Source organism: Coregonus clupeaformis, unplaced genomic scaffold (assembly GCF_020615455.1).
Source record: "Coregonus clupeaformis isolate EN_2021a unplaced genomic scaffold, ASM2061545v1 scaf0001, whole genome shotgun sequence".
In the NCBI taxonomy this organism is placed as follows: domain Eukaryota; kingdom Metazoa; phylum Chordata; class Actinopteri; order Salmoniformes; family Salmonidae; genus Coregonus; species Coregonus clupeaformis.
Window position 1 is genome coordinate 2,940,951 of NW_025533456.1, and position 24,816 is coordinate 2,965,766.

General features: G+C 43.3%; 2 protein-coding genes across 3 annotated transcripts; one reads left to right on the top strand and one right to left on the bottom strand.

Annotated features, from left to right (window-relative positions):
* The first annotated feature begins 188 nt into the window (after nucleotides 1–188).
* LOC123482933 (ribonuclease P protein subunit p20-like) lies at nucleotides 189–1,927 on the top strand. Its single transcript, XM_045212164.1, has 2 exons — nucleotides 189–496; nucleotides 803–1,927. Exon 2 carries the CDS (start codon nucleotides 846–848, stop codon nucleotides 1,311–1,313), a length of 468 nt encoding a protein of 155 aa, XP_045068099.1. The 5' UTR covers nucleotides 189–496; nucleotides 803–845; the 3' UTR covers nucleotides 1,314–1,927.
* Nucleotides 1,928–2,428: 501 nt separating this feature from the next.
* LOC123482934 (erythropoietin-like) lies at nucleotides 2,429–21,965 on the bottom strand. Of its 2 annotated transcripts, none has more exons than XM_045212166.1 (5): nucleotides 21,884–21,965; nucleotides 8,010–8,140; nucleotides 7,425–7,511; nucleotides 7,044–7,208; nucleotides 2,429–3,986 (listed from the first exon to the last, which is right to left on the bottom strand). In XM_045212166.1, the coding sequence occupies exons 1-5, from the start codon at nucleotides 21,897–21,899 to the stop codon at nucleotides 3,831–3,833; spliced, it is 555 nt and encodes a 184-aa protein (XP_045068101.1). In that variant the 5' UTR covers nucleotides 21,900–21,965; the 3' UTR covers nucleotides 2,429–3,830. The 2 variants fall into 2 exon arrangements, with proteins under 2 accessions (XP_045068101.1, XP_045068100.1); XM_045212165.1 differs by lacking the exon at nucleotides 21,884–21,965 and adding an exon at nucleotides 21,412–21,689.
* Nucleotides 21,966–24,816: the final 2,851 nt, after the last annotated feature.

Genomic DNA, 24,816 nt, shown 5'->3' on the forward strand with positions numbered 1-24,816 from the left:
CGTTTGCACAGCATGTATAACTTTTTGTAATTATTAGCAATTTGGTTGAAGCAAATCATTCATGTTTTGATTGCTCGCAAGCGGTTGTAGTGGGTCGGTAATCGATCCACATACCCAAGACTGCACTGCACTGCACGTAGCCTAGGCAGCCGATAGTGGGCGTTAGATCTGCTGCACTATCGGCTGCCTAGGCTATACCGCACGGGGATGTTTACATGGGGGTCTGCGCCTGCAAGTTTGTAACATATACTATCGCGGCTATTCAATCGAATCATTTGATTTGAAAAGTCGCTCTGGTCAGACTGCAACGTTGATTTTATTTCTCGAGCAGTCAAAGGATGGCGCAAAATTACTTTTCATAATTCGCTGTTGGAGAATAACGTTTTCATCATCAGACGATTACTTCCGGGGCACCTCTGTGTTCATAGTAAGGTTGAAAGTCCCCACCACGATAGACAAAACATCTGAATTATTTGGTTGCAAACAGTGGTTAGAGGTACAGTCTGATTGCTTTCATGTTCTAATATTGTCCAAACGTTAGCTAAATTGGTTTGGAGTGACATATTTTTGCGCAGAGAGTGTGGCTAGCTGGGTAGATCCATATAGACCTCCCCCGGTAGTGGTATTTCATGATGTCAGTGGCATAGTTATGTGTTAAGTTATTTTATTTTACTATTATATACATTATTTGAACCTTCAGTAGTGTGGCTAAACAGTATATTTGCTGTATGAAAGGTGATTGTGTTGATCGTCCAATCTTGTCATTGACATTTCCTTTCCTGTTGTTTTTGCCTTACTGCAGTGCTCCATTCCACCCTTTCCTGTCTCTGACTGACTCACTCGTGATGGCAGAACCACGCAGCCTGATCTACGCCTCCATCCCCCAGACACCACCTGGCATCATCATGCCCCCAGCCGACAGCAGAGTCACAGCGGTGGTGATGGACCCCATAGAGTACACCCTCCGCAAGCGTCTCCCCAGGAAGCTGCCCAAGCGCCGCAATGACGTGTACGTCAACATGAAGACAGACTTCCGGGCCCAGCTGGCCCGCTGCCAAAAGCTGCTGGAAGGAGGAGGCCACAGCGAGATCTGTGTCCATGGTCTGGGCCTGGCCATCAACAGGGCCATCAACATCGCCCTGCAGCTCCAGGCCAGTAGCCAGGGGGCGCTACAGCTGGCAGCCAACACGTCTACAGTGGAGCTGGTGGACGATCTGGAGCCTGAGGACCCAGACGAGGCGGGGGAACCCATGACGCGCACCCGGAATAACTCTGCTATTCATATCAAAGTGTTCTACCCAGACCCACAGTGACCCAAAACACTATTGTCCCTAGCTTGGATATGGCTAACTACCTCCATTGATATGGTGTCTGTAATATCGTACTGATGGAGTCTAGTCGTATCAGGGGTACACCTATTCCAACCACCTGCAGTGGCTAAACCTGACAGTGTTGTTTAGATGTGGGGATAATTATCTATGAACTGGTTTGATTCCAAATCTGTTGGAATCTCTCTCAGTTTTGTTACATATTTTGTTATGCATGATGTCAGTCAGAGCAGTGTATTTGTCAGTATCAAGAGTTTGTGTTGTTTCATGGCATCGTTATTTCCAGACAATCCCTTACTGCCTGAAACAAACTCCTATAGGAAATGGGACAGGCCACACTACGACCAACTCATGCAAGCTACAATACACCTGTTCCACGTGTGGGAATATGTTTAATCTCTGAAAAGGATGTGGGTTTGAAGCTTTCATCAAATGTATTTGTTACACATTTTTTGTTACTTGTGTAAACACTGGATATTATTTGACCATGGAAATGAAGTTTGGGCATGAGACGTGCCAATCATGTGTTTTACATACCGATGCCATACATTGAAATCTAGCTCTGTGGAAGAGTCAATAAATATTTATTTTTGATTTGACTTTGGCCAAATTGATGTTTTTTAGCTTCAGTATTTGAACATGTATATACAGTATTTATTGTATATTTTCAATCTAATTTTTTGATGTGCCATAAAATGAGAAAAGTACTGGAGTTTGTTTAATAAAACATTATTATTTTTGGGCCCCGTGTAGCTCAGTTGGTAGAGCATGGCGCTTGCAACACCAGGGTTGTGGGTTCGATTCCCACGGGGGACCAGTATGAAAAAAACTATCATCCTGTCATTTTTGCGGGTATAGTAACAGTGAATTTCCTATAGGTGGCAGTAGAATGCTTCATTTGCGCAATGCATTCGTTTTAGGTATGTGAAACTATTGAACCATGTCTTGTCTGAGTTTGAAATGTAACAATACATGTTTTTTTCCACCTGAATTAATTTGAACTGTTGCTAAGCATTCAACCCCAAAACAAGGCTTTCTTTCCACACCAGATATATCTGGACTTCAAAAGAGAGGCACTTATCACACAGACAAACTTCCTCTTGCCTTGTTTTCATCCATCCTTTTTATCTAAGAATAGTATTTTGTATTTAAATACCAAATGCCACTGTAATAGAAGGGACAAAACATCTGAAACAAACAGGAAAAAACATGTACAAACATCTGCACTGTGACTGCAAGACTTTTAATACGGGAAACAAAACAACACAGGAGAACAAAACTAATCCCGAAATTGGAAGAATCCCCAACGTCAGCGACTCAAAAGGTTCCCAGGATTGCGGTTGATTGGCTGCTGCTTGAATGAAGGAGAGGGAGAAGGCATGCAGGATGTTCATCACGAGAACCAATCAATATTTTTCCTGGCAGTCTTGCTATCTGTGTCGAAGCTCTATTTGAGTGCTGGTCTGCGTAAGCCAGACGCACTGATAATCACCGCATAGCTTCGGAGTTCTCACGTAAGCCCCCTCTCGCTCTTCCGCTCAATCTTTTCCTCCTTCAACCCGATTGAACCTCTGCTTCTGTTTCTTCCCCCCTCTAGTCCATTCAATAGGGTTATAAGAGTTGTATAAAACTCATTCGTACAGATACTCTCTCACACATACAGTACATACAAACACACAGATAATTTATTCTACGAAGGTTACAGACGGTAGTGAACAGTTGGATATTGACGTGTATAAATATCAACGACAATGTTCAGTGGTGTTATACAGTGATTATGGTCAACCGTTAGAGCTCAACTGTGGAAAATCTCCTACCTACAGTATATCTCTCATAATACTATAGTCATGACAGTAGCTGGAGCTTAAAAGTAGAAATATAAATCTCTATAAATAAGTAATTACATAAGCAATATAAAATACATATAAGGACACTGATAGACAGCAGTTGGAAAAGTGTTGTGTGTTAAGAACAAGGCAGGTGATGTTTGAAGAGTTTGTGGTACAGGCTCCCTCATTCTGGTATTTGATAGGCAGTCATTGCTGTCAGACAATGACAGTGGAGTAGAACTCCAACAAGGTGACATCATGTGCAATCTGCGTCGATTGCGCAGGCTTGGCGATGAGAACGCACAGTCCATGCAGTAGGGGCCACAGAATCACACTCATGCTAAAAGACATACCGACACACACAAAGTGCTGAAGAGCGCCCATGAAAGAGCTGTAGAGCAGTGTATTCTGTGGGCCCCATTCCTTTTCGGTGTGTGATTTCTTAACCACATACTTCCCTCATCTCCATGTTCAAGGCGCTACCTGCTCTTTTCCTTTTAAAGTCCAATGGGAACTGTTCTGTCCATATAGCTTCATCCTCTCCTATGAGGATCTGGTCCACACACTCTCATCTTTTAGTTCTACCTGGCAACAAGCAGGGTCAAAAGTCTCAGATCCCACCCCCTGCCTCAGGAAGCTCCAATCAACTCGGCCCTGCCTCGGAGAGCCCCAATCAGCTGCCGCCCTGGTAGCAGACGGGCGCGTTGGACAGTAAGAGCTGCACCTTGCCTCGTAGGAAGTTGACATGGACCTGGAGTAGCTCTGAGGCAGATGACACCCTCCATGTCTCCTCACCTCCAGACACTCCCTCTGCTGGAGGAGTGTACTCCTGACAGGAAGACAAGAGAAGAAATATGTCAGTATTAGGGTTGGGCATATCGTTTCTGTACCATACCAGGGTATATGGTATTACTGGATGTGCACACAAGGGGCGCTGTTTCTTAAAAAAAATATATATATTCTTTTTTATACGCACAAAATGTATTTAGGCAACATGGATCTTGATCCAGGAGGGGATTGATTGTCTCTGCTGTAATCAATAACCTTGATCTTGCCATCTAGCCACTTAGCTAGCAAGTTAGCAAACCAAATGCATAGCTGGAGCCCTGAGCTGGATATAATTTATTTGGCACATCTTAGATAGTTAACTTAGTTATAGGCAGTGGCTTAACGCGCACCCTCCTGAGCCCCCGCGAGGTGGCTAAAATATATCATACCGTCGGTATGTCTAAATACCCCGGTATATCGCCCAAGCCTAGTCAGCATACACAAAATGGAGTAGCCTACTGGGTTTTGTTCACTTGGCAAAAACCAGAAGAAAACAGTCCGAAACAGCGTGAAACGGGGAGGTTCCATCTTAACTTTTTCAGTATTACAACATTTCGCTACGGTGTACCCTAATGAACACAACCATGAAATCAATATAAAAAAATTTGACACTTGCCACTAGACACTAGACACTAGACACTAGACTGGATGGAAAGATAAAAAATATCCCCATGATGAAGGAAATGCTATAATGATGCATATCAGCAGTATTTCACCAGGGTACAAGCCTAGGGTGCTGTTTGTTTGATGTCTATGCAGTCGTGGTCCAAAGTTTTGAGAATGACGCAAGTATTGGTCTTCACAAAGTTAGCTGCTTCAGTGTTTTTAGATATTTTTGTCAGATGTTACTATGGTATTCTGAAGTATAATTACAAGCATTCCATAAGTGTCAAGGGCTTTTATTTACAATTACATTAAGTTTATGCAAAGAGTCAATATTTGCTTTCTTTTTCAAGACCTCTGCAATCCACCCTTGTATTCTGTCAATTAACTTCTGGGCCACATCCTGACTGATGGCAGCCCATTCTTGCATAATCAATGCTTGGAGTTTGTCAGAATTTGTGGGTTTTTGTTTGTCCACCCGCCTCTTGAGGATTGACCACAAGTTCTCAATGGGATTAAGGTCTGGGGAGTTTCCTGGCCATGGACCCAAAATGTCGATGTTTTTTTCCCCGAGCCACTTAGTTATCACTTTTGCCTTATGGCAAGGTGCTCCATCATGCTGTAAAAGGCATTGTTCGTCACCAAACTGTTCTTGGATGGTTGGGAGAAGTTGCTCTCGGAGGATGTGTTGGTACCATTCTTTATTCATGGCTGTGTTCTTAGGCAAAATTGTGAGTGAGCCCACTCCCTTGGCTGAGAAGCAACCCCACACATTAATGGTCTGAGGATGCTTTACTGTTGGCATGACACAGGACTGACGGTAGCGCTCACCTTGTCTTCTCCGGACAAGGTGTTTTCTGGATGCCCCAAACAATCGGAAAGGGGATTCATCAGAGAAAATGACTTTACCCCAGTCCTCAGCAGTCCAATCCCTGTACCTTTTGCAGAATATCAGTCTGTCCCTGATGTTTTTCCTGGAGAGAAGTGGCTTCCTCGCTGCCCTTCTTGACACCAGGCCATCCTCCAAAAGTCTTCGCCTCACTGTGCGTGCAGATGCACTCACACCTGCCTGCTGCCATTCCTGAGCAAGCTCTGCACTGGTGGTGCCCCGATCCCACAGCTGAATCAACTTTAGGAGACGGTCCTGGCGCTTGCTGGACTTTCTTGGGCGCCCTGAAGCCTTCTTCACAACAATTGAACCTCTCTCCTTGAAGTTCTTGATGATCAGATAAATGGTTGATTTAGGTGCAATCTTATTAGCAGCAATACCCTTGCCTGTGAAGCCCTTTTTGTGCAAAGCGATGATGACGGTACGTGTTTCCTTTCAGGTAACCATGGTTAACAGAGGAAGAACAATGATTTCAAGCACCACCCTCCTTTTAAAGCTTCCAGTCTGTTATTCTAACTCAATCAGCATGACAGAGGTATCTCCAGCCTTGTCCTCGTCAACACTCTCAACTGTGTTAACGAGAGAATCACTGACATGATGTCAGCTGGTCCTTTTGTGGCAGGGCTGAAATGCAGTGGAAATGTTTTTTGGGGATTAAGTTCATTTTCATGGCAAAGAGGGACTTTGCAATTAATTGCAATTCATCTGATCATTCTTCATAACATTCTGGAGTCACATGCCATCATAAAAACTGAGGCAGCAGACTTTGTGAAAATTAATATTTGTGTCATTCTCAAAACGTTTGACCACGACTGTACTATGAAAGCTCTGCAGTAGCCCTTGAGGCTGAATGCACAGATGGAATGACTGGAGCTCATTTTGTCTTTCCATGGCCTTGGCGTATACCCAGTAAACTCTGCCTGCCTGTCAGTGACCTACCTCACTGGTGGATGTGAGTGTGGTTGTTGTCATTCTCCAAATTTCTCTGACATAACAGTCCCTTACATCTTAGAAAAAGGGTTCCAAAAGGGTTCTTCGGCTGTCCCCATAGGAGAACCCTTTTTGCTTCCAGTTAGAACCCTTTTTGGTTTCATATAGAACCCTCTGTGGAAAGGGTTCTACATGGAACCCAAAATAGTTCTACCTGGAACCAAAAAGGGTTCTTTAAAGGGTTCTCCTATGGGATAGCCGAATAACCTTTTGTTTTCGAAGAGTGTACAGTCAGTATGGCATAACCATCCACCAGCAGCATGCGCCATCCACTGTGTGGGAATAGTAGTAACTGGGTCATTCAGGTTAAACCTTGTGTGTCTCTAGGAATGCATCTGGGCAGGGCCCTAAGTGAACTTAAGATAGTGACCATTCATTCCTATCCTTGTCTGCAATAGCAATTTCCACAAGTAATTCAATCATGACTACATTGAAGTAAAGATAATTGTAGCACTGATTACCTGTTCACCTGTTGGTTAATTTACCTCAATATTCACCACTCTCTGTCCTCTGTCCTCATGCCAAAACCCCACTCTCCCTTTGAGCCCTTGTACTTTGAACCCTGACCTGGCTTACCTGGATGTTGAGGCTGCGCAGCACCTTTCCGATTCTGAAGATGTTTATGAGGCTGTTGTCTATGTGGCTTTGCAACGCTGTGTTGGTGACGGAGGCTCGTAGCGAGCTGATGGCCTGGTTTAACAGCCACAGGCCAGACTGTACCTCCTGAGCTTGCTCCAGTGCCTACAGAAACACACAGAGACAGACAGTTCACCAGTTGACCAGAGCTTTATGATTTAGGTTGAAACCTCAATGGCCAAACTCTCTCAATGTGGCTCTGCAATGTGAGAACAGGAAATATTGCTGATTTGATAACGGTAGAGCACATTCTTAGGTAGACTGGTTCTTCTTCTTGGAGAGAGAGCGAGAGAGAGAGAGAGGGAGACTGTTGTTACTTACATTTTTCCTCTCCCAGACGTTGAAGTCTACTTTGGTTTGGGGAACAGTGACAGGCTCTGGAAGACCACGTCCTTCTTTACAAGTCAGCTGAGGGAGGGAGCGGGGGATGGATGGAGAAAAGAAACCGGGCAAGGAAAAATTGATAGAAAATAAGAGAGAGATGTGTGAGATGAAATGTAACTATCACTGTAAATAGCACCAGTTCAAGGCCATGGCCCGTATTCATAAAGGGTCTCAGAATATGAGTGCTGAACAAGGATCAGTTTTCCTCTTAAAGCTCGCACACATCGCACCGAATGTGGATCTAGCATTGGTCTGCCTATCGTTCATGCTGTGTTTTAGGGACCACCAGCTGTAGAGGTCTGACTGCCGTTATTTTTCATGCGATTCTACGTGTAAAATCGGTGCACACTCAGTTCACAAATTATGTTCAGAGTACTCTCGGCCAGCAAAAGCTATTGGTGTCTCTGAGCCCTAAGATGATAAAGAATTGAAAAGGGGGGGACACACACACACTCCTACTTTGAGACGCTTTATTAATACGGGCTCAGACCAGACCAGACGTGGATGTGGTGTGTGTCTCACCATGGCTGCTTGGGCGTCTCTAGCCTCTTCAATGAAGTGTTTTAGGACCCGCAGGTCACAGATCGGCCGCATGGGGGACGGTAGGCCTGGTCTGGTCCACTCCAACAGCATCAGCAGCAAGGCAAAGAGTCCTACACACACACACACACACACACAGAGGGGCTTCAGCAAACACACTATCAACACTCCATACCATTATCAGCCATAACCAATTAAACAATATGTAGCTTAACCCATAAACAATAAGGAAAACATGTTATCTAACGGGTAAGGGCTAGGGCTGGATTTGAGCTAGGCTGACTAACTACGTATAGACTGCATGTGTCTGTATTTGGGTGCGTCAAATGCAATCATGCTCTGGCACTAGTATTGACCACAAATCAGATGGGATGGCGTATCGCTGCAGAATGCTGTGGTACCCATGCTGGTTAAGTGTGCCTTGAATTCTACATAAATCACAGACAGTGTCACCAGCAAAGCACCCCCACACCATAACACCTCCTCCTCCATGCTTTACGGTGGGAACTACACATGCAGAGATCATCTGTTCACCCACACCAAGTCTCACAAAGACATGGCGGTTGGAACCAAAAATCTCAAATTTGAACTCCAGACCAAAGGACAAATTTCCACCGGTCTAATGTCCATTGCTCGTGTTTCTTGGCCCAAGCAAGTCTCTTCTTATTATTTAGTAGTGGTTTCTTTGCAGCAATTCGACCATGAAGGCCCTTTTCATACAGTCCCCTCTGAACAGTTGATGTTGAGATATGTCTGTGACTTGAACTCTGTGAAGCATTTATTTGGGCTGCAATTTCTGAGGCTGGTAACTCTAATGAACTTATCCTCTGCAGCATATTTAACTCTGGTTCTTCCTTTCCTGTGGCGGTCCTCATGAGAGCCAGTTTCATCATAGCACTTGACACCTGTTAATTGAAATGCATTACAGGTGACTACCTCATGAAGCTGGTTGAGAGAGTGCCAAGATTGTGCAAAGCTGGCATCAAGGCAAAGGGTGGCTATTTGAAGAATCTCAAATCTCAAATATATTTGGATTTGTTTAAAAAAAATTTGGTTACTACATGATTCCATATCTGTTATTTCATAGTTTTGATGTCTTCACTATTATTCTACAATGTAAAATAATAGTAAAAATAAAGAAAAACCCTTGAATGGGTAGGTGTTCTAAAACCTTTGACTGGTAGTGCATATATATATATATATATATATATACAGTTGAAGTCAGAAGTTTACATACACTTAGGTTGGAGTCATTAAAACTTGTTTTTCAACCACTCCACACATTTCTTGTTAACAAACTATAGTTTTGGCAAGTCGATTAGGACATCTACTTTGTGCATAACACAAGTAATTTTTCCAACAATTGTTTACAGACAGATTATTTCATTTATAATTCACTGTTTCACAATTCCAGTGGGTCAGAAGTTTACATACACTTAGTTGACTGTGCCTTTAAACAGCTTGGAAAATTCCAGAAAATGATGTCATGGCTTTAGAAGCTTCTGATAGGCTAATTGACATCATTTGAGTCAATTGGAGTTGTACCTGTGGATGTATTTCAAGGCCTACCTTCAAACTCAGTGCTTCTTTGCTTGACATCATGGGAAAATCAAAAGAAATCAGCCAAGAAAAACAATTGTAGACCTCCACAAGTCTGGTTCATCCTTGAGAGCAATTTCTAAACGCCTGAAGATACCACATTCATCTGTACAAACAATAGTACGCAAGTATAAACACCATGGGACCACGCAGCCGTCATACCGCTCAGGAAGGAGACGCATTCTGTCTCCTAGAGATGAACGTACTTTGGTGCGAAAAGTGCAAATCAATCCTAGAACAACAGCAAAGGACCTTGTGCAGATGCTGGAGGAAACAGGTACAAAAGTATCTATATCGACAGTGAAACGAGTCCTATATCGACATAACCTGAAAGGCCGCTCAGCAAGGAAGAAGCCACTGCTCCAAAACAGCCATAAATAAACCAGACTACGGTTTGCAACTGCACATGGGGACAAAGATTTTACTTTTTGGAGAAATGTCCTCTGGTCTGATGAAACAAAAATAGAACTGTTTGGCCATAATGACCATCGTTATGCAAGCAGAAGAACACCATCCCAACCGTGAAGCACGGGGGTGGCAGCATCATGCTGCGGGGGTGCTTTGCTGCAGGAGGGACTGGTGCACTTCACAAAATAGATGGCATCATGAGGAAGGAATATTATGTGGATATATTGAAGCAACATCTCAAGACATCAGTCAGGAAGTTAAAGCTTGGTCTCAAATGTGTCTTCCAAATGGACAATGACCCCAAGCATAATTCCAAAGTTGTGGCAAAATGGCTTAAGGACAACAAAGTCAAGGTATTGGAGTGGCCATCACAAAGCCCTGACCTCAATCCTATAGAAAATGTGTGGGCAGAACTGAAAAGCGTGATGCGAGCAAGGAGGCCTACAAACCTGACTCAGTTACACCAGCTCTGTCAGGAGGAATGGGCCAAAATTCACCCAACTTATTGTGGGAAGCTTGTGGAAGGCTACCCGAAATGTTTGACCCAAGTTAAACAATTTAAAGGCAATGCTACCAAATACTAATTGAGTGTATGTAAACTTCTGACCCACTGGGAATGTGATGAAAGAAATAAAAGCTGAAAAATATCATTCTCTCTACAATTATTCTGACATTTCACTTTCTTAAAATAAAGTAGTGATCCTAACTGACCTAAAACAGGGAATTTTTACTAGGATTAAATGTCAGGAATTGTGAAAAACTGAGTTTAAATGTATTTGGCTAAGGTGTAGGTAAACCTCCGACTTCAACTGTACAGTGGGGAGAACAAGTATTTGATACACTGCCGATTTTGCAGGTTTTCCTACTTACAAAGCATGTAGAGGTCTGTAATCTTTATCATAGGTACACTTCAACTGTGAGAGACGGAATCTAAAACAAAATTCAGAAAATCACATTGTATGATTTTTAAGTAATTAATTTGCATTTTATTGCATGACATAAGTATTTGATACATCAGAAAAGCAGAACGTAATATTTGGTACAGAAACCTTTGTTTGCAATTACAGAGATCATACGTTTCCTGTAGGTCTTGACCAGGTTTGCACACACTGCAGCAGGGATTTTGGCCCACTCCTCCATACAGACCTTCTCCAGATCCTTCAGGTTTCGGGGGCTGTCGCTGGGCAATACGGACTTTCAGCTCCCTCCAAAGATGTTCTATTGGGTTCAGGTCTGGAGACTGGCTAGGTCACTCCAGGACCTTGAGATGCTTCTTACGGAGCCACTCCTTAGTTGCCCTGGCTGTGTGTTTCGGGTCGTTGTCATGCTGGAAGACCCAGCCACGACCCATCTTCAATGCTCTTACTGAGGGAAGGAGGTTGTTGGCCAAGATCTCGCGATACATGGCCCCATCCATCCTCCCCTCAATACGGTGCAGTCGTCCTGTCCCCTTTGCAGAAAAGCATCCCCAAAGAATGATGTTTCCACCTCCATGCTTCACAGTTGGGATGGTGTTCTTGGGGTTGTACTCATCCTTCTTCTTCCTCCAAACACGGCGAGTGGAGTTTAGACTAAAAGCTCTATTTTTGTCTCATCAGACCACATGACCTTCTCCCATTCCTCCTCTGGATCATCCAGATGGTCATTGGCAAACTTCAGACGGGCCTGGACATGCGCTGGCTTGAGCAGGGGGGACCTTGCGTGCGCTGCAGGATTTTAATCCATGACAGCGTAGTGTGTTACTAATGGTTTTCTTTGAGACTGTGGTCCCAGCTCTCTTCAGGTCATTGACCAGGTCCTGCCGTGTAGTTCTGGGCTGATCCCTCACCTTCCTCATGATCTTTGATGCCCCACGAGGTGAGATCTTGCATGGAGCCCCAGACCGAGGGTGATTAACCGTCATCTTGAACTTCTTCAATTTTCTAATAATTGCGCCAACAGTTGTTGCCTTCTCAACAACCTTCTTGCCTATTGTCCTGTAGCCCATCCCAGCCTTGTGCAGGTCTACAATTTTATCCCTTATGTCCTTACACAGCTCTCTGGTCTTGGCCATTGTGGAGAGGTTGGAGTCTGTTTGATTGAGTGTGTGGACAGGTGTCTTTTATACAGGTAACGAGTTCAAACAGGTGCAGTTAATACAGGTAATGAGTGGAGAACAGGAGGGCTTCTTCAAGAAAAACTAACAGGTCTGTAAGAGCTGGAATTCTTACTGGTTGGTAGGTGATCAAATACTTATGTCATGCAAATTAATTACTTAAAAATCATACAATGTGATTTTCTGGATTTTTGTTTTAGATTCCGTCTCTCACAGTTGAAGTGTACCTATGATACAAATTACAGACCTCTACATGCTTTGTAAGTAGGAAAACCTGCAAAATCGGCAGTGTATCAATTACTTGTTCTCCCCACTGTATGTGTATATATATATATATATATATATATATATATATATATATATATATAGCCGATAGCAATCGTGCCAATGAATTAATAGCTGTGTCCAGGCTTGGAGCTATGTATGCTAGTGCCAGTAACAGGAGTTACCCCTAAGTCAAAGCCATACTCTGACGTCTGAACTGTTCTTTCCTGCTTTGACCGTGCTGCTGTGGTACGGGCCTCTCAGCACACTACTGTATCTATGTTCTCCACTGCTTGCCTCTTCACTCAAGACAAACAAGTATTGTTCTATTCAGGTCAAGTTTATTTAATTCACATTGTAGAAGAACAACTGTTTGAATTGGGTGTTACTTGGTGCACCTGACCTGCAAGCAACACAATGGGTCAAGGTTATTTGTGATCTGTCATCCAAAACATGAGATCAGATGTGGTGCTGGATACACACAGAGTGGCTAGTATTCCCGCCAAATGCTACTGTACACAGCACATAACAGTGTTTTGTGGAAATCTGCTGTCTATGTATTCCTGAACTTCACGCATATTTGCTCATGTGTGTTCTTAGAGTGTATGCGTTTTGTGGTATTTCTAGTGACAGCCTTGTAAAAATGGGCTCAACAGGGGTGTATTCATTATGGAAATAATTTACAGTTTAAGAACTGGTTCTGTTACCTTTCACTTTGGCCAGCTTCCTGGACTCCACAGTCCCTGTGCTCAGCACGTGACTGGCAGGCAGGCAGCGTAGTCTATGGGTCAGCATTGCAGAGTCAGTCAGTGAGGGAGTCTGGGAGTGAGGGAGTCTGGGAGTGAGGGAGTCTGGGAGCATAGGGAGGACTCACACGTAGGCCATGGCAAAGGGCAAAGGTCGGGGGGTCACACTAATCAACTTGTTGAACAGAGTGATTGAAAAGTATGGAATTCAGACATAGCACCCTAAAGAGGATCAGTTATGACGTCGGCTATGCTGCTCTTTCCAAACAACCTACAACCTCTCAGACTGGAATGGGGTGTAAGGTTATATGAGTGCAATCCATACTTTCGTTTGTCCTGTCATTACATTGTGTCCCTAAGTACCATGCACGCACACACACACTCAAACACACACAAACTGCTGCTGCTGGCCTAATTTCTTTGTCTCCAAAGGGCCAGTGTGGGGTTCCAGTATGTGCAGTAGATCATCAGCATTACTTTAGAAGCATGCGACCATATCACCGCAGCCAGTGCTTATAGCTGACCAGTGGCGGCTCCTGAAAAAATTCTCAGGAGGGGCAATTTTTCTGATGATTTAGGTGACCTACACACATTTAAAAAAAGATATGTCCAGCAACAACATGAAGACAGGGGCAGCATATAAGTCAATACCAGAAGCATTTATTGACTGATCTCAAAAGTGTTGGCTTACCAGGGTTGGTGGAGCCCTCAGTTTCATCTTTGCCTCGCAAAGCTAACTCAAACACTCCGCAAAACTTCACACACTGGATTAGCCGGCTGAGGATGTGGCGGTTCTTGCTAATGTCGTAGTAAATATATTTGTTATAGTGAATATGGAATATGATATGTTGAGTAAAATGTTGTGCTAAGATCTATTTAGGTCAGGAGCTGGTTATAAGTTATGTTCCTATCCAATAACAATGGACAAAAGGGTCCTATCTTGTCAGCCTTGTCAGCAGGTGGCCAAGGACAACACCCACGCCATAGGCCTCTCAGTTCTTCCAACTCACAAGTTCTTGCTCTGAGGACACACACACACACAAACACACACACACACACACACACATCATCACTGTTAAACACACACACACACACACATCATCACTGTTAAACACACACACACACACACACAAAAAAATCCCCTCTCTTAGGCTGAACATTTGAAGACAGAGAACCCGACTCAGAGCCAATGCAACAGTGACAGTAGCCTGGAGGGGGACCTCGCCCAACTCATCAGGACCAATCAGAAGATCAGAACTACTAGATTGAACCTACTTCATTTATTGCATAAAATGTCTGCACACAATGTTTCGCTCTCTTCAGATAATAATAATAATAATAATAATAATATGCCATTTAGCAGACGCTTTTATCCAAAGCGACTTACAGTCATGCGTGCATACATTTTTGTGTATGGGTGGTCCCGGGGGATCGAACCCACTACCTTGGCGTTACAAGCACCATGCTCTACCAGCTGAGCTACAGAAAGTGGATACTCATGGATGCGCATTGCAATTGTAAAATGTCAACACAATTGGAGACACCACGTCATTTTTGGAGACATGTTATTGACAGTAAACTATTGTAGATGCGACTGCTAACTAAATAAAACATTTTAGCTGGCTAGCTAATCATCTTAGCTAAATGTGGGGCAAACAATTCAGTTATTTACCGTTAATTTGAGGGATTGGGGTGAAAGAAATCGAGTTACATAGTGATACTTTACGATATACTGTATTGACAATATCGCAATATTTTAGCGCTAGTTGGCTGTACCTGCACCAAAACACCATTATTGTTCCTTCATAGCTTGTTCTCAATCTTTTCACATTGGGAGCCAATTTGTTTTCAGCACTTTTATTTCCATGACTGATCAAAACTTCGTTCTCATGGCTTTCTGATCCCTCTGCAACAGACATATGGTGCGCAATAAAATCACAGTATCGAATCGCAATCACGTATAGAATCATGAGACTCGCAATGCTGATGCATATATCTTATCGTGAGGTTCCTGGCAATTCCCAGCCCAAGTTCATTTGCCACAACAAATCTCTTCGCTAGCAAACGCAATGTGTCTCCAGCAATGTTTACTTTTTTGACGTTCTATGGCATCTCCACTTTCCAAGCATATATGACCACATGTAATATTTTGGTAAGTGATGCAAATAGTGAACTATGTAGGGCCAGGATGTAAAATATATGTAGCTGCAGCAATTTCTCTTATCTGATATGGTAAGTAATGGGGCTTGATTTATAGCTCCCTAAGAGTTTGACGAACGGGTCCGTGAACGCGATTGCAGATATCTTTACCTCTGAATAAACTGCCTTATATTATACAATTATCCACCTTGTCCAAAAGTCTCTACTTTTTCTCCGTTCTCCAGTAAACTTGTTTTATCAACAATAGTAAGGTTCAATGACACAGAAAGCAGTTCAATGTCGGGGGTACAGTCGCTCTCTTACCAGGATCGCGGTCCGCTCTGACCAGGGTGAAGGTGGCCGGCTCCACCTCTCTGCCAGCAGCGTTTTCATTATTTAGTCCGTTCCGTAGCGGGTATGTACACGATCAACAAGATCAGTCCAAAACCGAAGATCAGTCCAAAGCAGAATGTTTGCAGAATGTTTGTAAACTAAGTCTACAAATTAAAAACATAAAATAACGCCACACTGCAGGTCGCAACATAGACGCTGATAGCCGCCATTGTCTTAGTTACGTTCAACGTTACGTCACGTATGACGAAAGCGCGTAAGTGCATGCACACAGACACCCATAGAGAATGTATTGAAAGCTTTGAAATGTGAAAAAAATAGATTTTACATGACAGGCTATGAGAGACTTCTGGGCGATTTTCAACCTGACTGAAATCGCCCAAAAAAGCGGGCGGGGCCATTTGAAGCACGACTTTAGCCTGATTTGACATTTAGTGGCTGGCAGATCAGACGTGAACACTGATAACTGCTGTTGCCGTGATATAATTTTTTATAAATTTATAAAAAAAATTTTTTTTTTTTTTTTTTTTTTTTATAATTGATTAGAAAAAAAATCCCTTCCTTTTCCCGTTTGGCAGTGCGTCGCCCATATCACCCTATTGAACAAGCCGTCCCTGTAGCTGACTCAGTTATGACTAGGGTTGCAAAGCTACCGGTAGTTTACCAAAGTTACCAAAACCTTTAGTAATTTTGGTAATTAACAGCACGCATATTTGCTCATGTGTGTTCTTAGAGTGTATGCGTTTTGTGGTATTTCTAGTGACAGCCTTGTAAAAATGGGCTCAACAGGGGTGTATTCATTATGGAAATCGTTTACCGTTTAAGAACCAAACAGAAGCAAACAGAGCAAAACTAGAATTTGTATTGGGCAAATTCAGTGTAAGTCCCTCCCTGTTTCGTTCTGTTTGCTTCCGTTTAAGAAACGTTTAGCAACAGAATCGGTGGAATGAATACACTCCCGGCCTTTCCATGCGTTAAGTCTTGCAGGCACCTCTCCTAGTGCAAATTGTTCCATATTTATAGTGGTAAACCCTATGTGTTACACACTGACAGTTCAAAGGAGTTGTTCCAACGCTGCAGGTCATATGGACATCACGCTGAATGAGCTCTTTCACTGCAGCCTGACTGTATGACGCAGTTAAATGCTACAGATTACAGACAGCCCTCCAAGGCTGCCTCATGTCAGGCTGAGTACTGGTAGTCTCCGCAGCTGCTTCCCCAAAACGATTCTGCAAGGTTGAGTACAATTTCTGCCAATTATTTAGGCTTAGCCTTTAGGTGGTCTACACATAGAAAGTTGGCTTATCAACCAAGATTTTTTAAAAACTCAGATAACAAAAGATTTTCGTAGCCCATTGATATTTTAAAAAACAATGTTGGCTGTTGGGAGGACAAAGAGGACTCACAGAGATCCCTTTTAAGAGGCAAAGAGGAAATGCCCCCTCTAACCCTAACCCTCTCTCAGGGTCTTCACCCTGACTCGTAGGATGTGTCTGTGTATACACCACCAGACCATGTCCGCCTCGTACCAACCCTGGGGGCTTCTCAAATAACCTCTTTATGGTGTCTGTCTGTGTTATCCCCCGTGTCATAATTAGGGTTGGAAAGGGAGGGTGTATTACTGGAAACTTTCTACGTTTACCAGTAACCTACCTGAATTTTGGTATCTTTTAAGGATTTATGTAATCTATCACAAGACATCTAGTGGCCCTTTTGGTCAGATTTGTACAGGTGTCTGTAATTATCTCTGGCTCTATGTGTGGCCTTATCACATGTAAAATATACTGAACCAAAATATAAATGCAACATGAAAATTTCAACGATTTTACTGAATTACAGTTCATATAAGGAAATCAGTCAATTGAAATAAATGCATTAGGCCCTAATCTATGGATTTCACATGAATGGGAATACAGATATGCATCTCTTGGTCACAGATACCTTAAAAAAAGAGGTAAGGGCGTGGATCAGAAAACCAGTCAGTATCTGGTGTGACCACCATTTGCCTCATGCAGTGCGACACATCTCCTTTGCATAGAGTTGATCAGGCTGTTGATAGTGGCCTGTGGAATGTTGTCCCACTCCTCTTCAATGGCTGTGTGAAGTTGCTGGATATTGGTGGGAACTGGAACACGCTGTCGTGCATGTCGATCCAGAGCATCCCAAACATGCTTAATGGGTGACATGTCTGGTTAGTATGCAGGCCATGGAAGAATTGGGACATTTTCAGCTTCCAGGAATTGTGTACAGATCCTTGCGACATGGGGCGGTGCATTAGGCCGGGCACTTGTTCACAACATTGACATCAGCAAACTGCTCGCCCACACGACGCCATACACGTGGTCGGCGGTTGTGAGGCCGGTTGGACGTACTGCCAAATTCTCTAAAACGACGTAGGAGGCGGCTTATGGTAGAGAAATTAACATTAAATTCTCTGGCAACAGCTCTGGTGGACATTCCTGCAGTCAGCATGCCAATTGCGCGCTCCCTCAAAACTTGAGACATCTGTGGCATTGTGTTGTGTGACAAAAATGCACATTTTAGAGTGACCTTTTATTGTCCCCAGCACAAGGTGCACCTGTGTAATGATCATGCTGTTTAATCAGCTTTGTGATATGCCACACCTGTCAGGTGGATGGATTATCTTGGCAAAGGAGAACTGCTCACTAACAGGAATGTAAACAAATGTGCACAACATTTTAGAGAAATAAGCTTTTTGTGAGTATGGAACATTTCTGGGATCTTTTATTTCAGCTCATGAAACATGGGACACTTCACAAGATGCGTTTATATTTTTGTTCAGTGTATATTAAATAAGATGATTTTCAAACACAAAATTGAATGACAAAGCTATAACACATTCTCCCATCAACTTAGTGAATACCATTGGTGTTTAATATGAGGGTTTCAGCGTATTATTTTTTAAAAACTTTTATTTATTTTACTATGTCAGTATGTATTTGTTCTCAATGTTTCACCGTCAAACTGGTGGCAGTTGTTGATTAGATGCTTTTTTCATTAATTAGGCTATTTACACTTCAACCATATTGTCCATCTACTAGAAACTCATGGACAATATGGACTGATATAAAAAATGAATACTATATATGAATAATAAAAAAATATGATTTTCTGTTAATTACCAAAATTACTAAAGGTTTTGGTAACTTTGGTAAACTACCGGTAGCTTTGCAACCCTAGTCATAACTGAGTCAGCTATAAGCACTGGCTGCGGTGATATGGTCGCATGCTTCTAAAGTAATGCTGATGATCTACTGCACATACTGGAACCCCACACTGGCCCTTTGGAGACAAAGAAATTAGGCCAGCAGCAGCAGTTTGTGTGTGTTTGAGTGTGTGCGTGCGTGCATGGTACTTAGGGACACAATGTAATGACAGGACAAACGAAAGTATGGATTGCACTCATATAACCTTACACCCCATTCCAGTCTGAGAGGTTGTAGGTTGTTTGGAAAGAGCAGCATAGCCGACGTCATAACTGACCCTCTTTAGGGTGCTATGTCTGAATTCCATACTTTTCAATCACTCTGTTCAACAAGTTGATTAGTGTGACCCCCCGACCTTTGCCCTTTGCCATGGCCTACGTGTGAGACTGAATGCGTGTCCTCCCTATGCTCCCAGACTCCCTCACTCCCAGACTCCCTCACTCCCAGACTTCCTCACTGACTGACTCTGCAATGCTGACCCATAGACTACGCTGCCTGCCTGCCAGTCACGTGCTGAGCACAGGGACTGTGGAGTCCAGGAAGCTGGCCAAAGTGAAAGGTAACAGAATCAGTGCCAGCAGCACCAAATGCCAAAATTGACTTCTATTTTTTGCCATTCTAGGGTCTAGTTCTGTGCTGTGCACTGATTATGAACCTTGGCAAGCACCAGACACAGTGTGGCAGATTCATCTTTCAAAGGTCACCTAGCTGTCAGTGATGCTCTCTTTTGAGATGATTTTCATTCCAACTCTTGACGTTTAATAAATCAAATTACTTCTACATGACCTTGGTTCTTTCTCAAGGTGAACTCAACACTTCAATCCAATTGGTAAGAGTGACAGATAAATTATGTATAACGACCTACTACACTGCCAGCCTTGTCTCTTAGACTTAAAGTGCAAAGTTGTGAGTAATCAGCAAGCAGGTCACACTGATATGACATAATTTCCTGTGAGGAATCCCAATGTAATGCAAAGTCAAAGGGTGGAATCCTGAACTTCCTCTGTGGAAATCCTTTTTCTGTTAAATCATCCTTTGAGAAATGTAAAGTTATCCCATTGTAACGTTAATCAGCATTAACTCGAAAGCCTGTCACTTCCTTGCTGCCTCAACATTGCAGTCATGCTACAGTTAACTAACAGGAAACACATCCATCTCCTTACTCATGATAAGTAAGAAGTAGCATTGTCAGAGCCGGAACAGCCCATAGGGCAGGAGCCTCGCTTCTGTTTCTGTAGCTTGAGGCAGCTGGATGTACAAGTATACCCCCTGGACAGGATACTGAGCTGTCTATCACAGGGCAGGGCCTTACCCCCAATCCATCAGTTCAACCTTCCAATCTCAGGGATGACACTCTAACCACAAGGCCACTGAGTTGGTACTCATGGAAAGGTCAGGGGTCAAAAAGTACTGTGCATATGTCAACCATGAGTACCTTATGATTAAATCAATCAACCGATCAATCAATCAAATTGACAAAAATTAAATTCAAAGCTGTTTGTGTCACACATTGTGAAATACTACAGTATCACATTTAAAAGGCAAATATTGGGTGCTTAATTTTGTCCTGTTTCATGTGAGATGGAAATGTACTTTTTTGCATATCCTTACTGCCCCTGAGAGTAGGGTCACTGTCAGGCATCAGCCATTATTGACGCCAACCCTGGAGCAATTAGGGTTAAAGATCCTTGCTCCAGGGCAGATCGACAGATTTTTCATCTTGTCGGAGATTCGAATTAGCAACCTTTTGGTTACTAGCCCAACGCTCTAACCGCTAGGCTACCTGATTGTCTTCACAAATGTTTCGGAATTATAAATAATTTTCATGTATTGAAACCCAACATGGTAACTGTACCAGCATGCAGCTTCAAACCCAATACTGACACTTGTATGGTTTAGGGAGAAATGTGCTCCATTGAGCTGGAACGGCAGAAACATTGCGCGTCCATGCTTCGCCTCATTAGACTATTGATATACATTTACATTTTAGTCATTTAGCAGACGCTCTTATCCAGTGCGACTTACAGTTAGTGAGTGTATACATCTTCATATACACTCCCCGTGGGAATCGAACCCACAACCCTGGCGTTGCAAACGCCATGCTCTACCAACTGAGCTACACGGGACTACGATATAGAGGACTTTACGCACGTAGGCTACCCCAGTTGACCCATTTGCTGTCAAAACCTACAGTAAACTACTTTTACTGTAATAAACTTCCTTTACGAAAGCATCATTTGGAAACCAAAATTAAAACGTGGTCGAAATGCTCATATTTACATTTAGCAGACGCTCTTATTCAGAGCGACAAGGGTTACGTTCCTTTCCCAAGGGTACATCGACAGAATTTTCACCCAGTCACCTCGGGGATTCGAACCAGTGACCTTGCGGTTACAGGCCATACCTCTAGGCTACCTGCCGCCCTACAAAACGCTTAGACTACACATTAGTTGGACTATATAATATGTATAGCCTCAATATTAGTCGTACCAGACATTTGACAATAGCAGCCTATTTCGTTTATAGCATACCAAGTAATTAGAAAACGGTCTTACCCCTACTTGAATTGTGGAACATTCGCAAAGCAGTGCTGCGTCGTTGAAACACATTGCGCGAAATGATAACATATGCTCACACACTCCTCAACATGCATTTGCAAAAGGCATCGGTCCATTAAAAATTCCCAACCATGCCCAGTGTGTTGGTCCGCATTCTCCAGGTGCTGAATGTGAAGAGCTTAGTGCTGCGTAGGTGCGTCTACCAGTCAGAGCCAAATATAGGCTAGAGTAGCCTCTTCATAGGAGCAACGATCTATCAGGCTTTGCATCTCTGCTTTGGCAAGTCTCTAAAATGCGTATTTACCTCCCCTCAGCAAAGGGAGAAGGCCATTCAACAGATTGGGATGAGCGCACGCTCTTCAGGCCTACGCATCAACACAGACAAGAGCTATAAAACATCAACTCAGGTCGTTCTTTGACAAACCATGAAAATATTAAACTTAACACAAAAGCATTACTAGTTACTCACTGGGTGGCAACTCCATAGCGGAATCTGCATAGTCCCTCACAGGATCCTCGCGGTTTCGCACATTGGCCCGTCTATTGCCCACTAATTGCAACCGAAGCTCTTTTATGGATTGTCCCTGGGTTTGCACTTATCCGGTAGGTGTTTCTACAACTGATCCGTTTGATTTTTTTTATTGATGACAATGAAAATAAAGTTGCATTTTCCTGTGATGACTATCTGAACAACTTCCTTTGTCATGGGAAAATGTTTTTACTTTATTGTCATCCAAATAATATCCATGTTTTCAAACAATAGTCCCCAAATGTAAATAATGTTCTAAAAAAGCAAGCAGGGACTTCCCATTCACAAATGTTCTGATCCCCTGTACACATTTTTCACTTGGCTGACTACAATTTCTACAGAAATAACATTGTAAACAATAGATCAAATATTCCTCACTTTTGATTCACTGGACACTGTGACATTGTTTGTAATCCTGTAATGCAAGTGTGCCAGAAGTGCCGGTGCGCCATGGTGCGCTGACAGCCCAGAACATTACCAAAGTAAATAGCCTTGTCCTAGATTGTTACTTTAATAATGTCGTTATTTGCCTGTTGATGGCATTCCTCAGAGGCCTTTAGTGTCAACATCTTAGAGCTTTGTTGAGACGTCGACACCCCCCACCCAGTTTTGTTGACGCAAGTCGCTAGCGGTTGTCTCCCCAGACAGTAGCCTGCTGTCTAGGAGACACAGCCACGCGTGGCGGGAGTGGGGAGGCTTTACTGGAACCATCCGAGGTTCCTGTCCAAATACACTATATATACAAAAGTATGTGGACACCCCTTAAAATAGGTGTATAAAATCGAGCACACAGTCATGCAATCTTCATAGACCTACATAGGCAGTAAAATTGCCTTACTGAAGCGCTCAGTGACTTTCAATGTGGCACCTTCATAGATGCCACCTTCCCAACAAGTCAGTTGGTCAAATTTCTGCCCTGCTAGAGCTGCTCCAGTTAACTGTAAGTGCTGTTATTGTGAAGTGGAAACGTCTAAAAGCAACAATGGCTCAGCAGCCAAGTGGTAGGCCACACAAGCTCACAGAGCGTAAAAATCTTCTGTCCTCACTACCGAGTTCCAAACTACCTCTGGAAGCAAAGTCAGCACAATAACTGTTCGTCAGGAGCTTCATGAAATGGGTTTCCATGGTCGAGCAGCCGCACACAAGCCTAAGATCACCATGCACAATGCCAAGCGTCTGCTGGAGTGGTGTAAAGCTCCCCACCATTGGACTCTGGAGCACGCTACCTGCCCAAATGCACAGTGCCAACTGTAAAGTTTGGTGGAGGAGGAATAATGGTCTGGGGCTGTTTTTCATGGTTCAGGCTAGGCCCCTTAGTTCCAGTGAAGGGAAATCTCAACGCTACAGCATACAATGACATTCAAGACGATTCTGTGCTTTCAACTTTGTGGCAACAGTTTGGGGAAGACCCTTTCCTGTTTCAGCATGACAATGCCCCTGTGCACAAAGCGAGGTCCATACAGAAATGGTTTGTCGAGATCGGTGTGGAAGAACTTGACTGGCCTGCACAGAGCCCTGACCTCAACCCCACCAAACACCTTTGGGATGAATTGGAACGCCGACTGCAAGCCAGGCCTAACCACCCAACATCAGTGCCTGACCTCAATAATGCTCTTGTGGCTGAATGGAAGCAAGTCCCCACAGCAATGTTCGAACATCTAGTGGAAAGCCTTCCCAGAAGAGTGGAGGCTGTTATAGCAGCAAAGGGGGGACCAACTTCATATTAATCCCCATGATTTTGGAATGAGATGTTCGACGAGCACGTGTCCACATACCTTTGGCCATGTAGTGTATGTTGGTCACTGTCCTGCATGTTCATAGAAGCAGGTGACACATCAGCACAATAGGGGGATCAATGTCAATTTATTTGCTCTCAGATGTAGGAGTTGATGACCCTCTCAGTCAACATCATCAACATGGTAGATATTGGGGGGGACGAAAAACATATTCATGGCCAAACAGGGAGACCTAATTTGGTAGTGTGCACTGTAAAACACTATTTAATATTCTCTCACGTGATGAATAACCCTGCCTATAAGACCTGAGGCCCTGTGTTGGCTCCCCTAATTGAATGTCTAGGCTTTAGCTCAATGGGCTAAAATAGTTTTCAGTTGGATATAGACCCTGATATAGACAGACAATCACAGAAGGAGTTCCAAATAGTTTCCTCCTGGTTTGGACTTGGGTTATTGAATAAATCCTTGTATATAAGCCCTACATTTTATACGGCTGTATATGGTTTCATTAAGAAACCATAATGACATGGTTGTTGCTCAGAACGCCGCCTATCATTTGACGTATAGTACTTGGCTCACATCCAAATGAACTAGTCTGACCGCTGAAAAGAGTTCAGGTATTCAACATCTGTATGAATCATTTGGGGAAAAAGCTTATTTTGGCTATAAATCTTCAACTTGATACGATGATAATACATGTACATACTGTATGTAGGCTGGTGGCCTCTTGACACACATCAGTAACCCATGCTTACATGTAGTTAATGTCCACGCCATCACTGAAATAGAATGCATGTCTCAAAAAGATACAGAGACACTTTGGAACAAGTTCAATGGGAGGCCAAGAGTCCACTCCGGATGTTTGCAGATGGCATTCTTAGAAAAGTTTCCTGCTGAAATTGGTCCCTCATGTTAGTTGCAATAAAACAAGCACTCTGCCCTAGTAGTTCTGTGCAAACTGAAGGTAGTTTTTGTAGGATTACTTAATTACTCCTCTTCATTCCTAGAATAATAGAAGGCCCATTAAAGAGTTCCCCCTTTAGGGGACTATGAGATCCTTTTACGTCACAGAGGAAGTAGTGGAATGTTTGACTGTGCCTTATCAGGTGTCACTGACGCTTAGCGGATCATACTGCC

Excerpts from the sequence above, each read along its gene's own strand:
- LOC123482934 (XM_045212165.1), bottom strand. The coding sequence starts at position 21,433 with ATGTTCCACAATTCAAGTAGGG. Across the intron at positions 8,141-21,411 it reads GTTCCACAATTCAAGTAGGG|GACTCTTTGCCTTGCTGCTG; the intron begins GTAAGACCGTTT and ends GTGTGTGTGTAG. Across the intron at positions 7,512-8,009 it reads GAGACGCCCAAGCAGCCATG|CTGACTTGTAAAGAAGGACG; the intron begins GTGAGACACACA and ends TCCCTCCCTCAG.
- LOC123482933 (XM_045212164.1), top strand. The coding sequence starts at position 846 with ATGGCAGAACCACGCAGCCTGATCTACGCCTCCATCCCCCAGACACCA.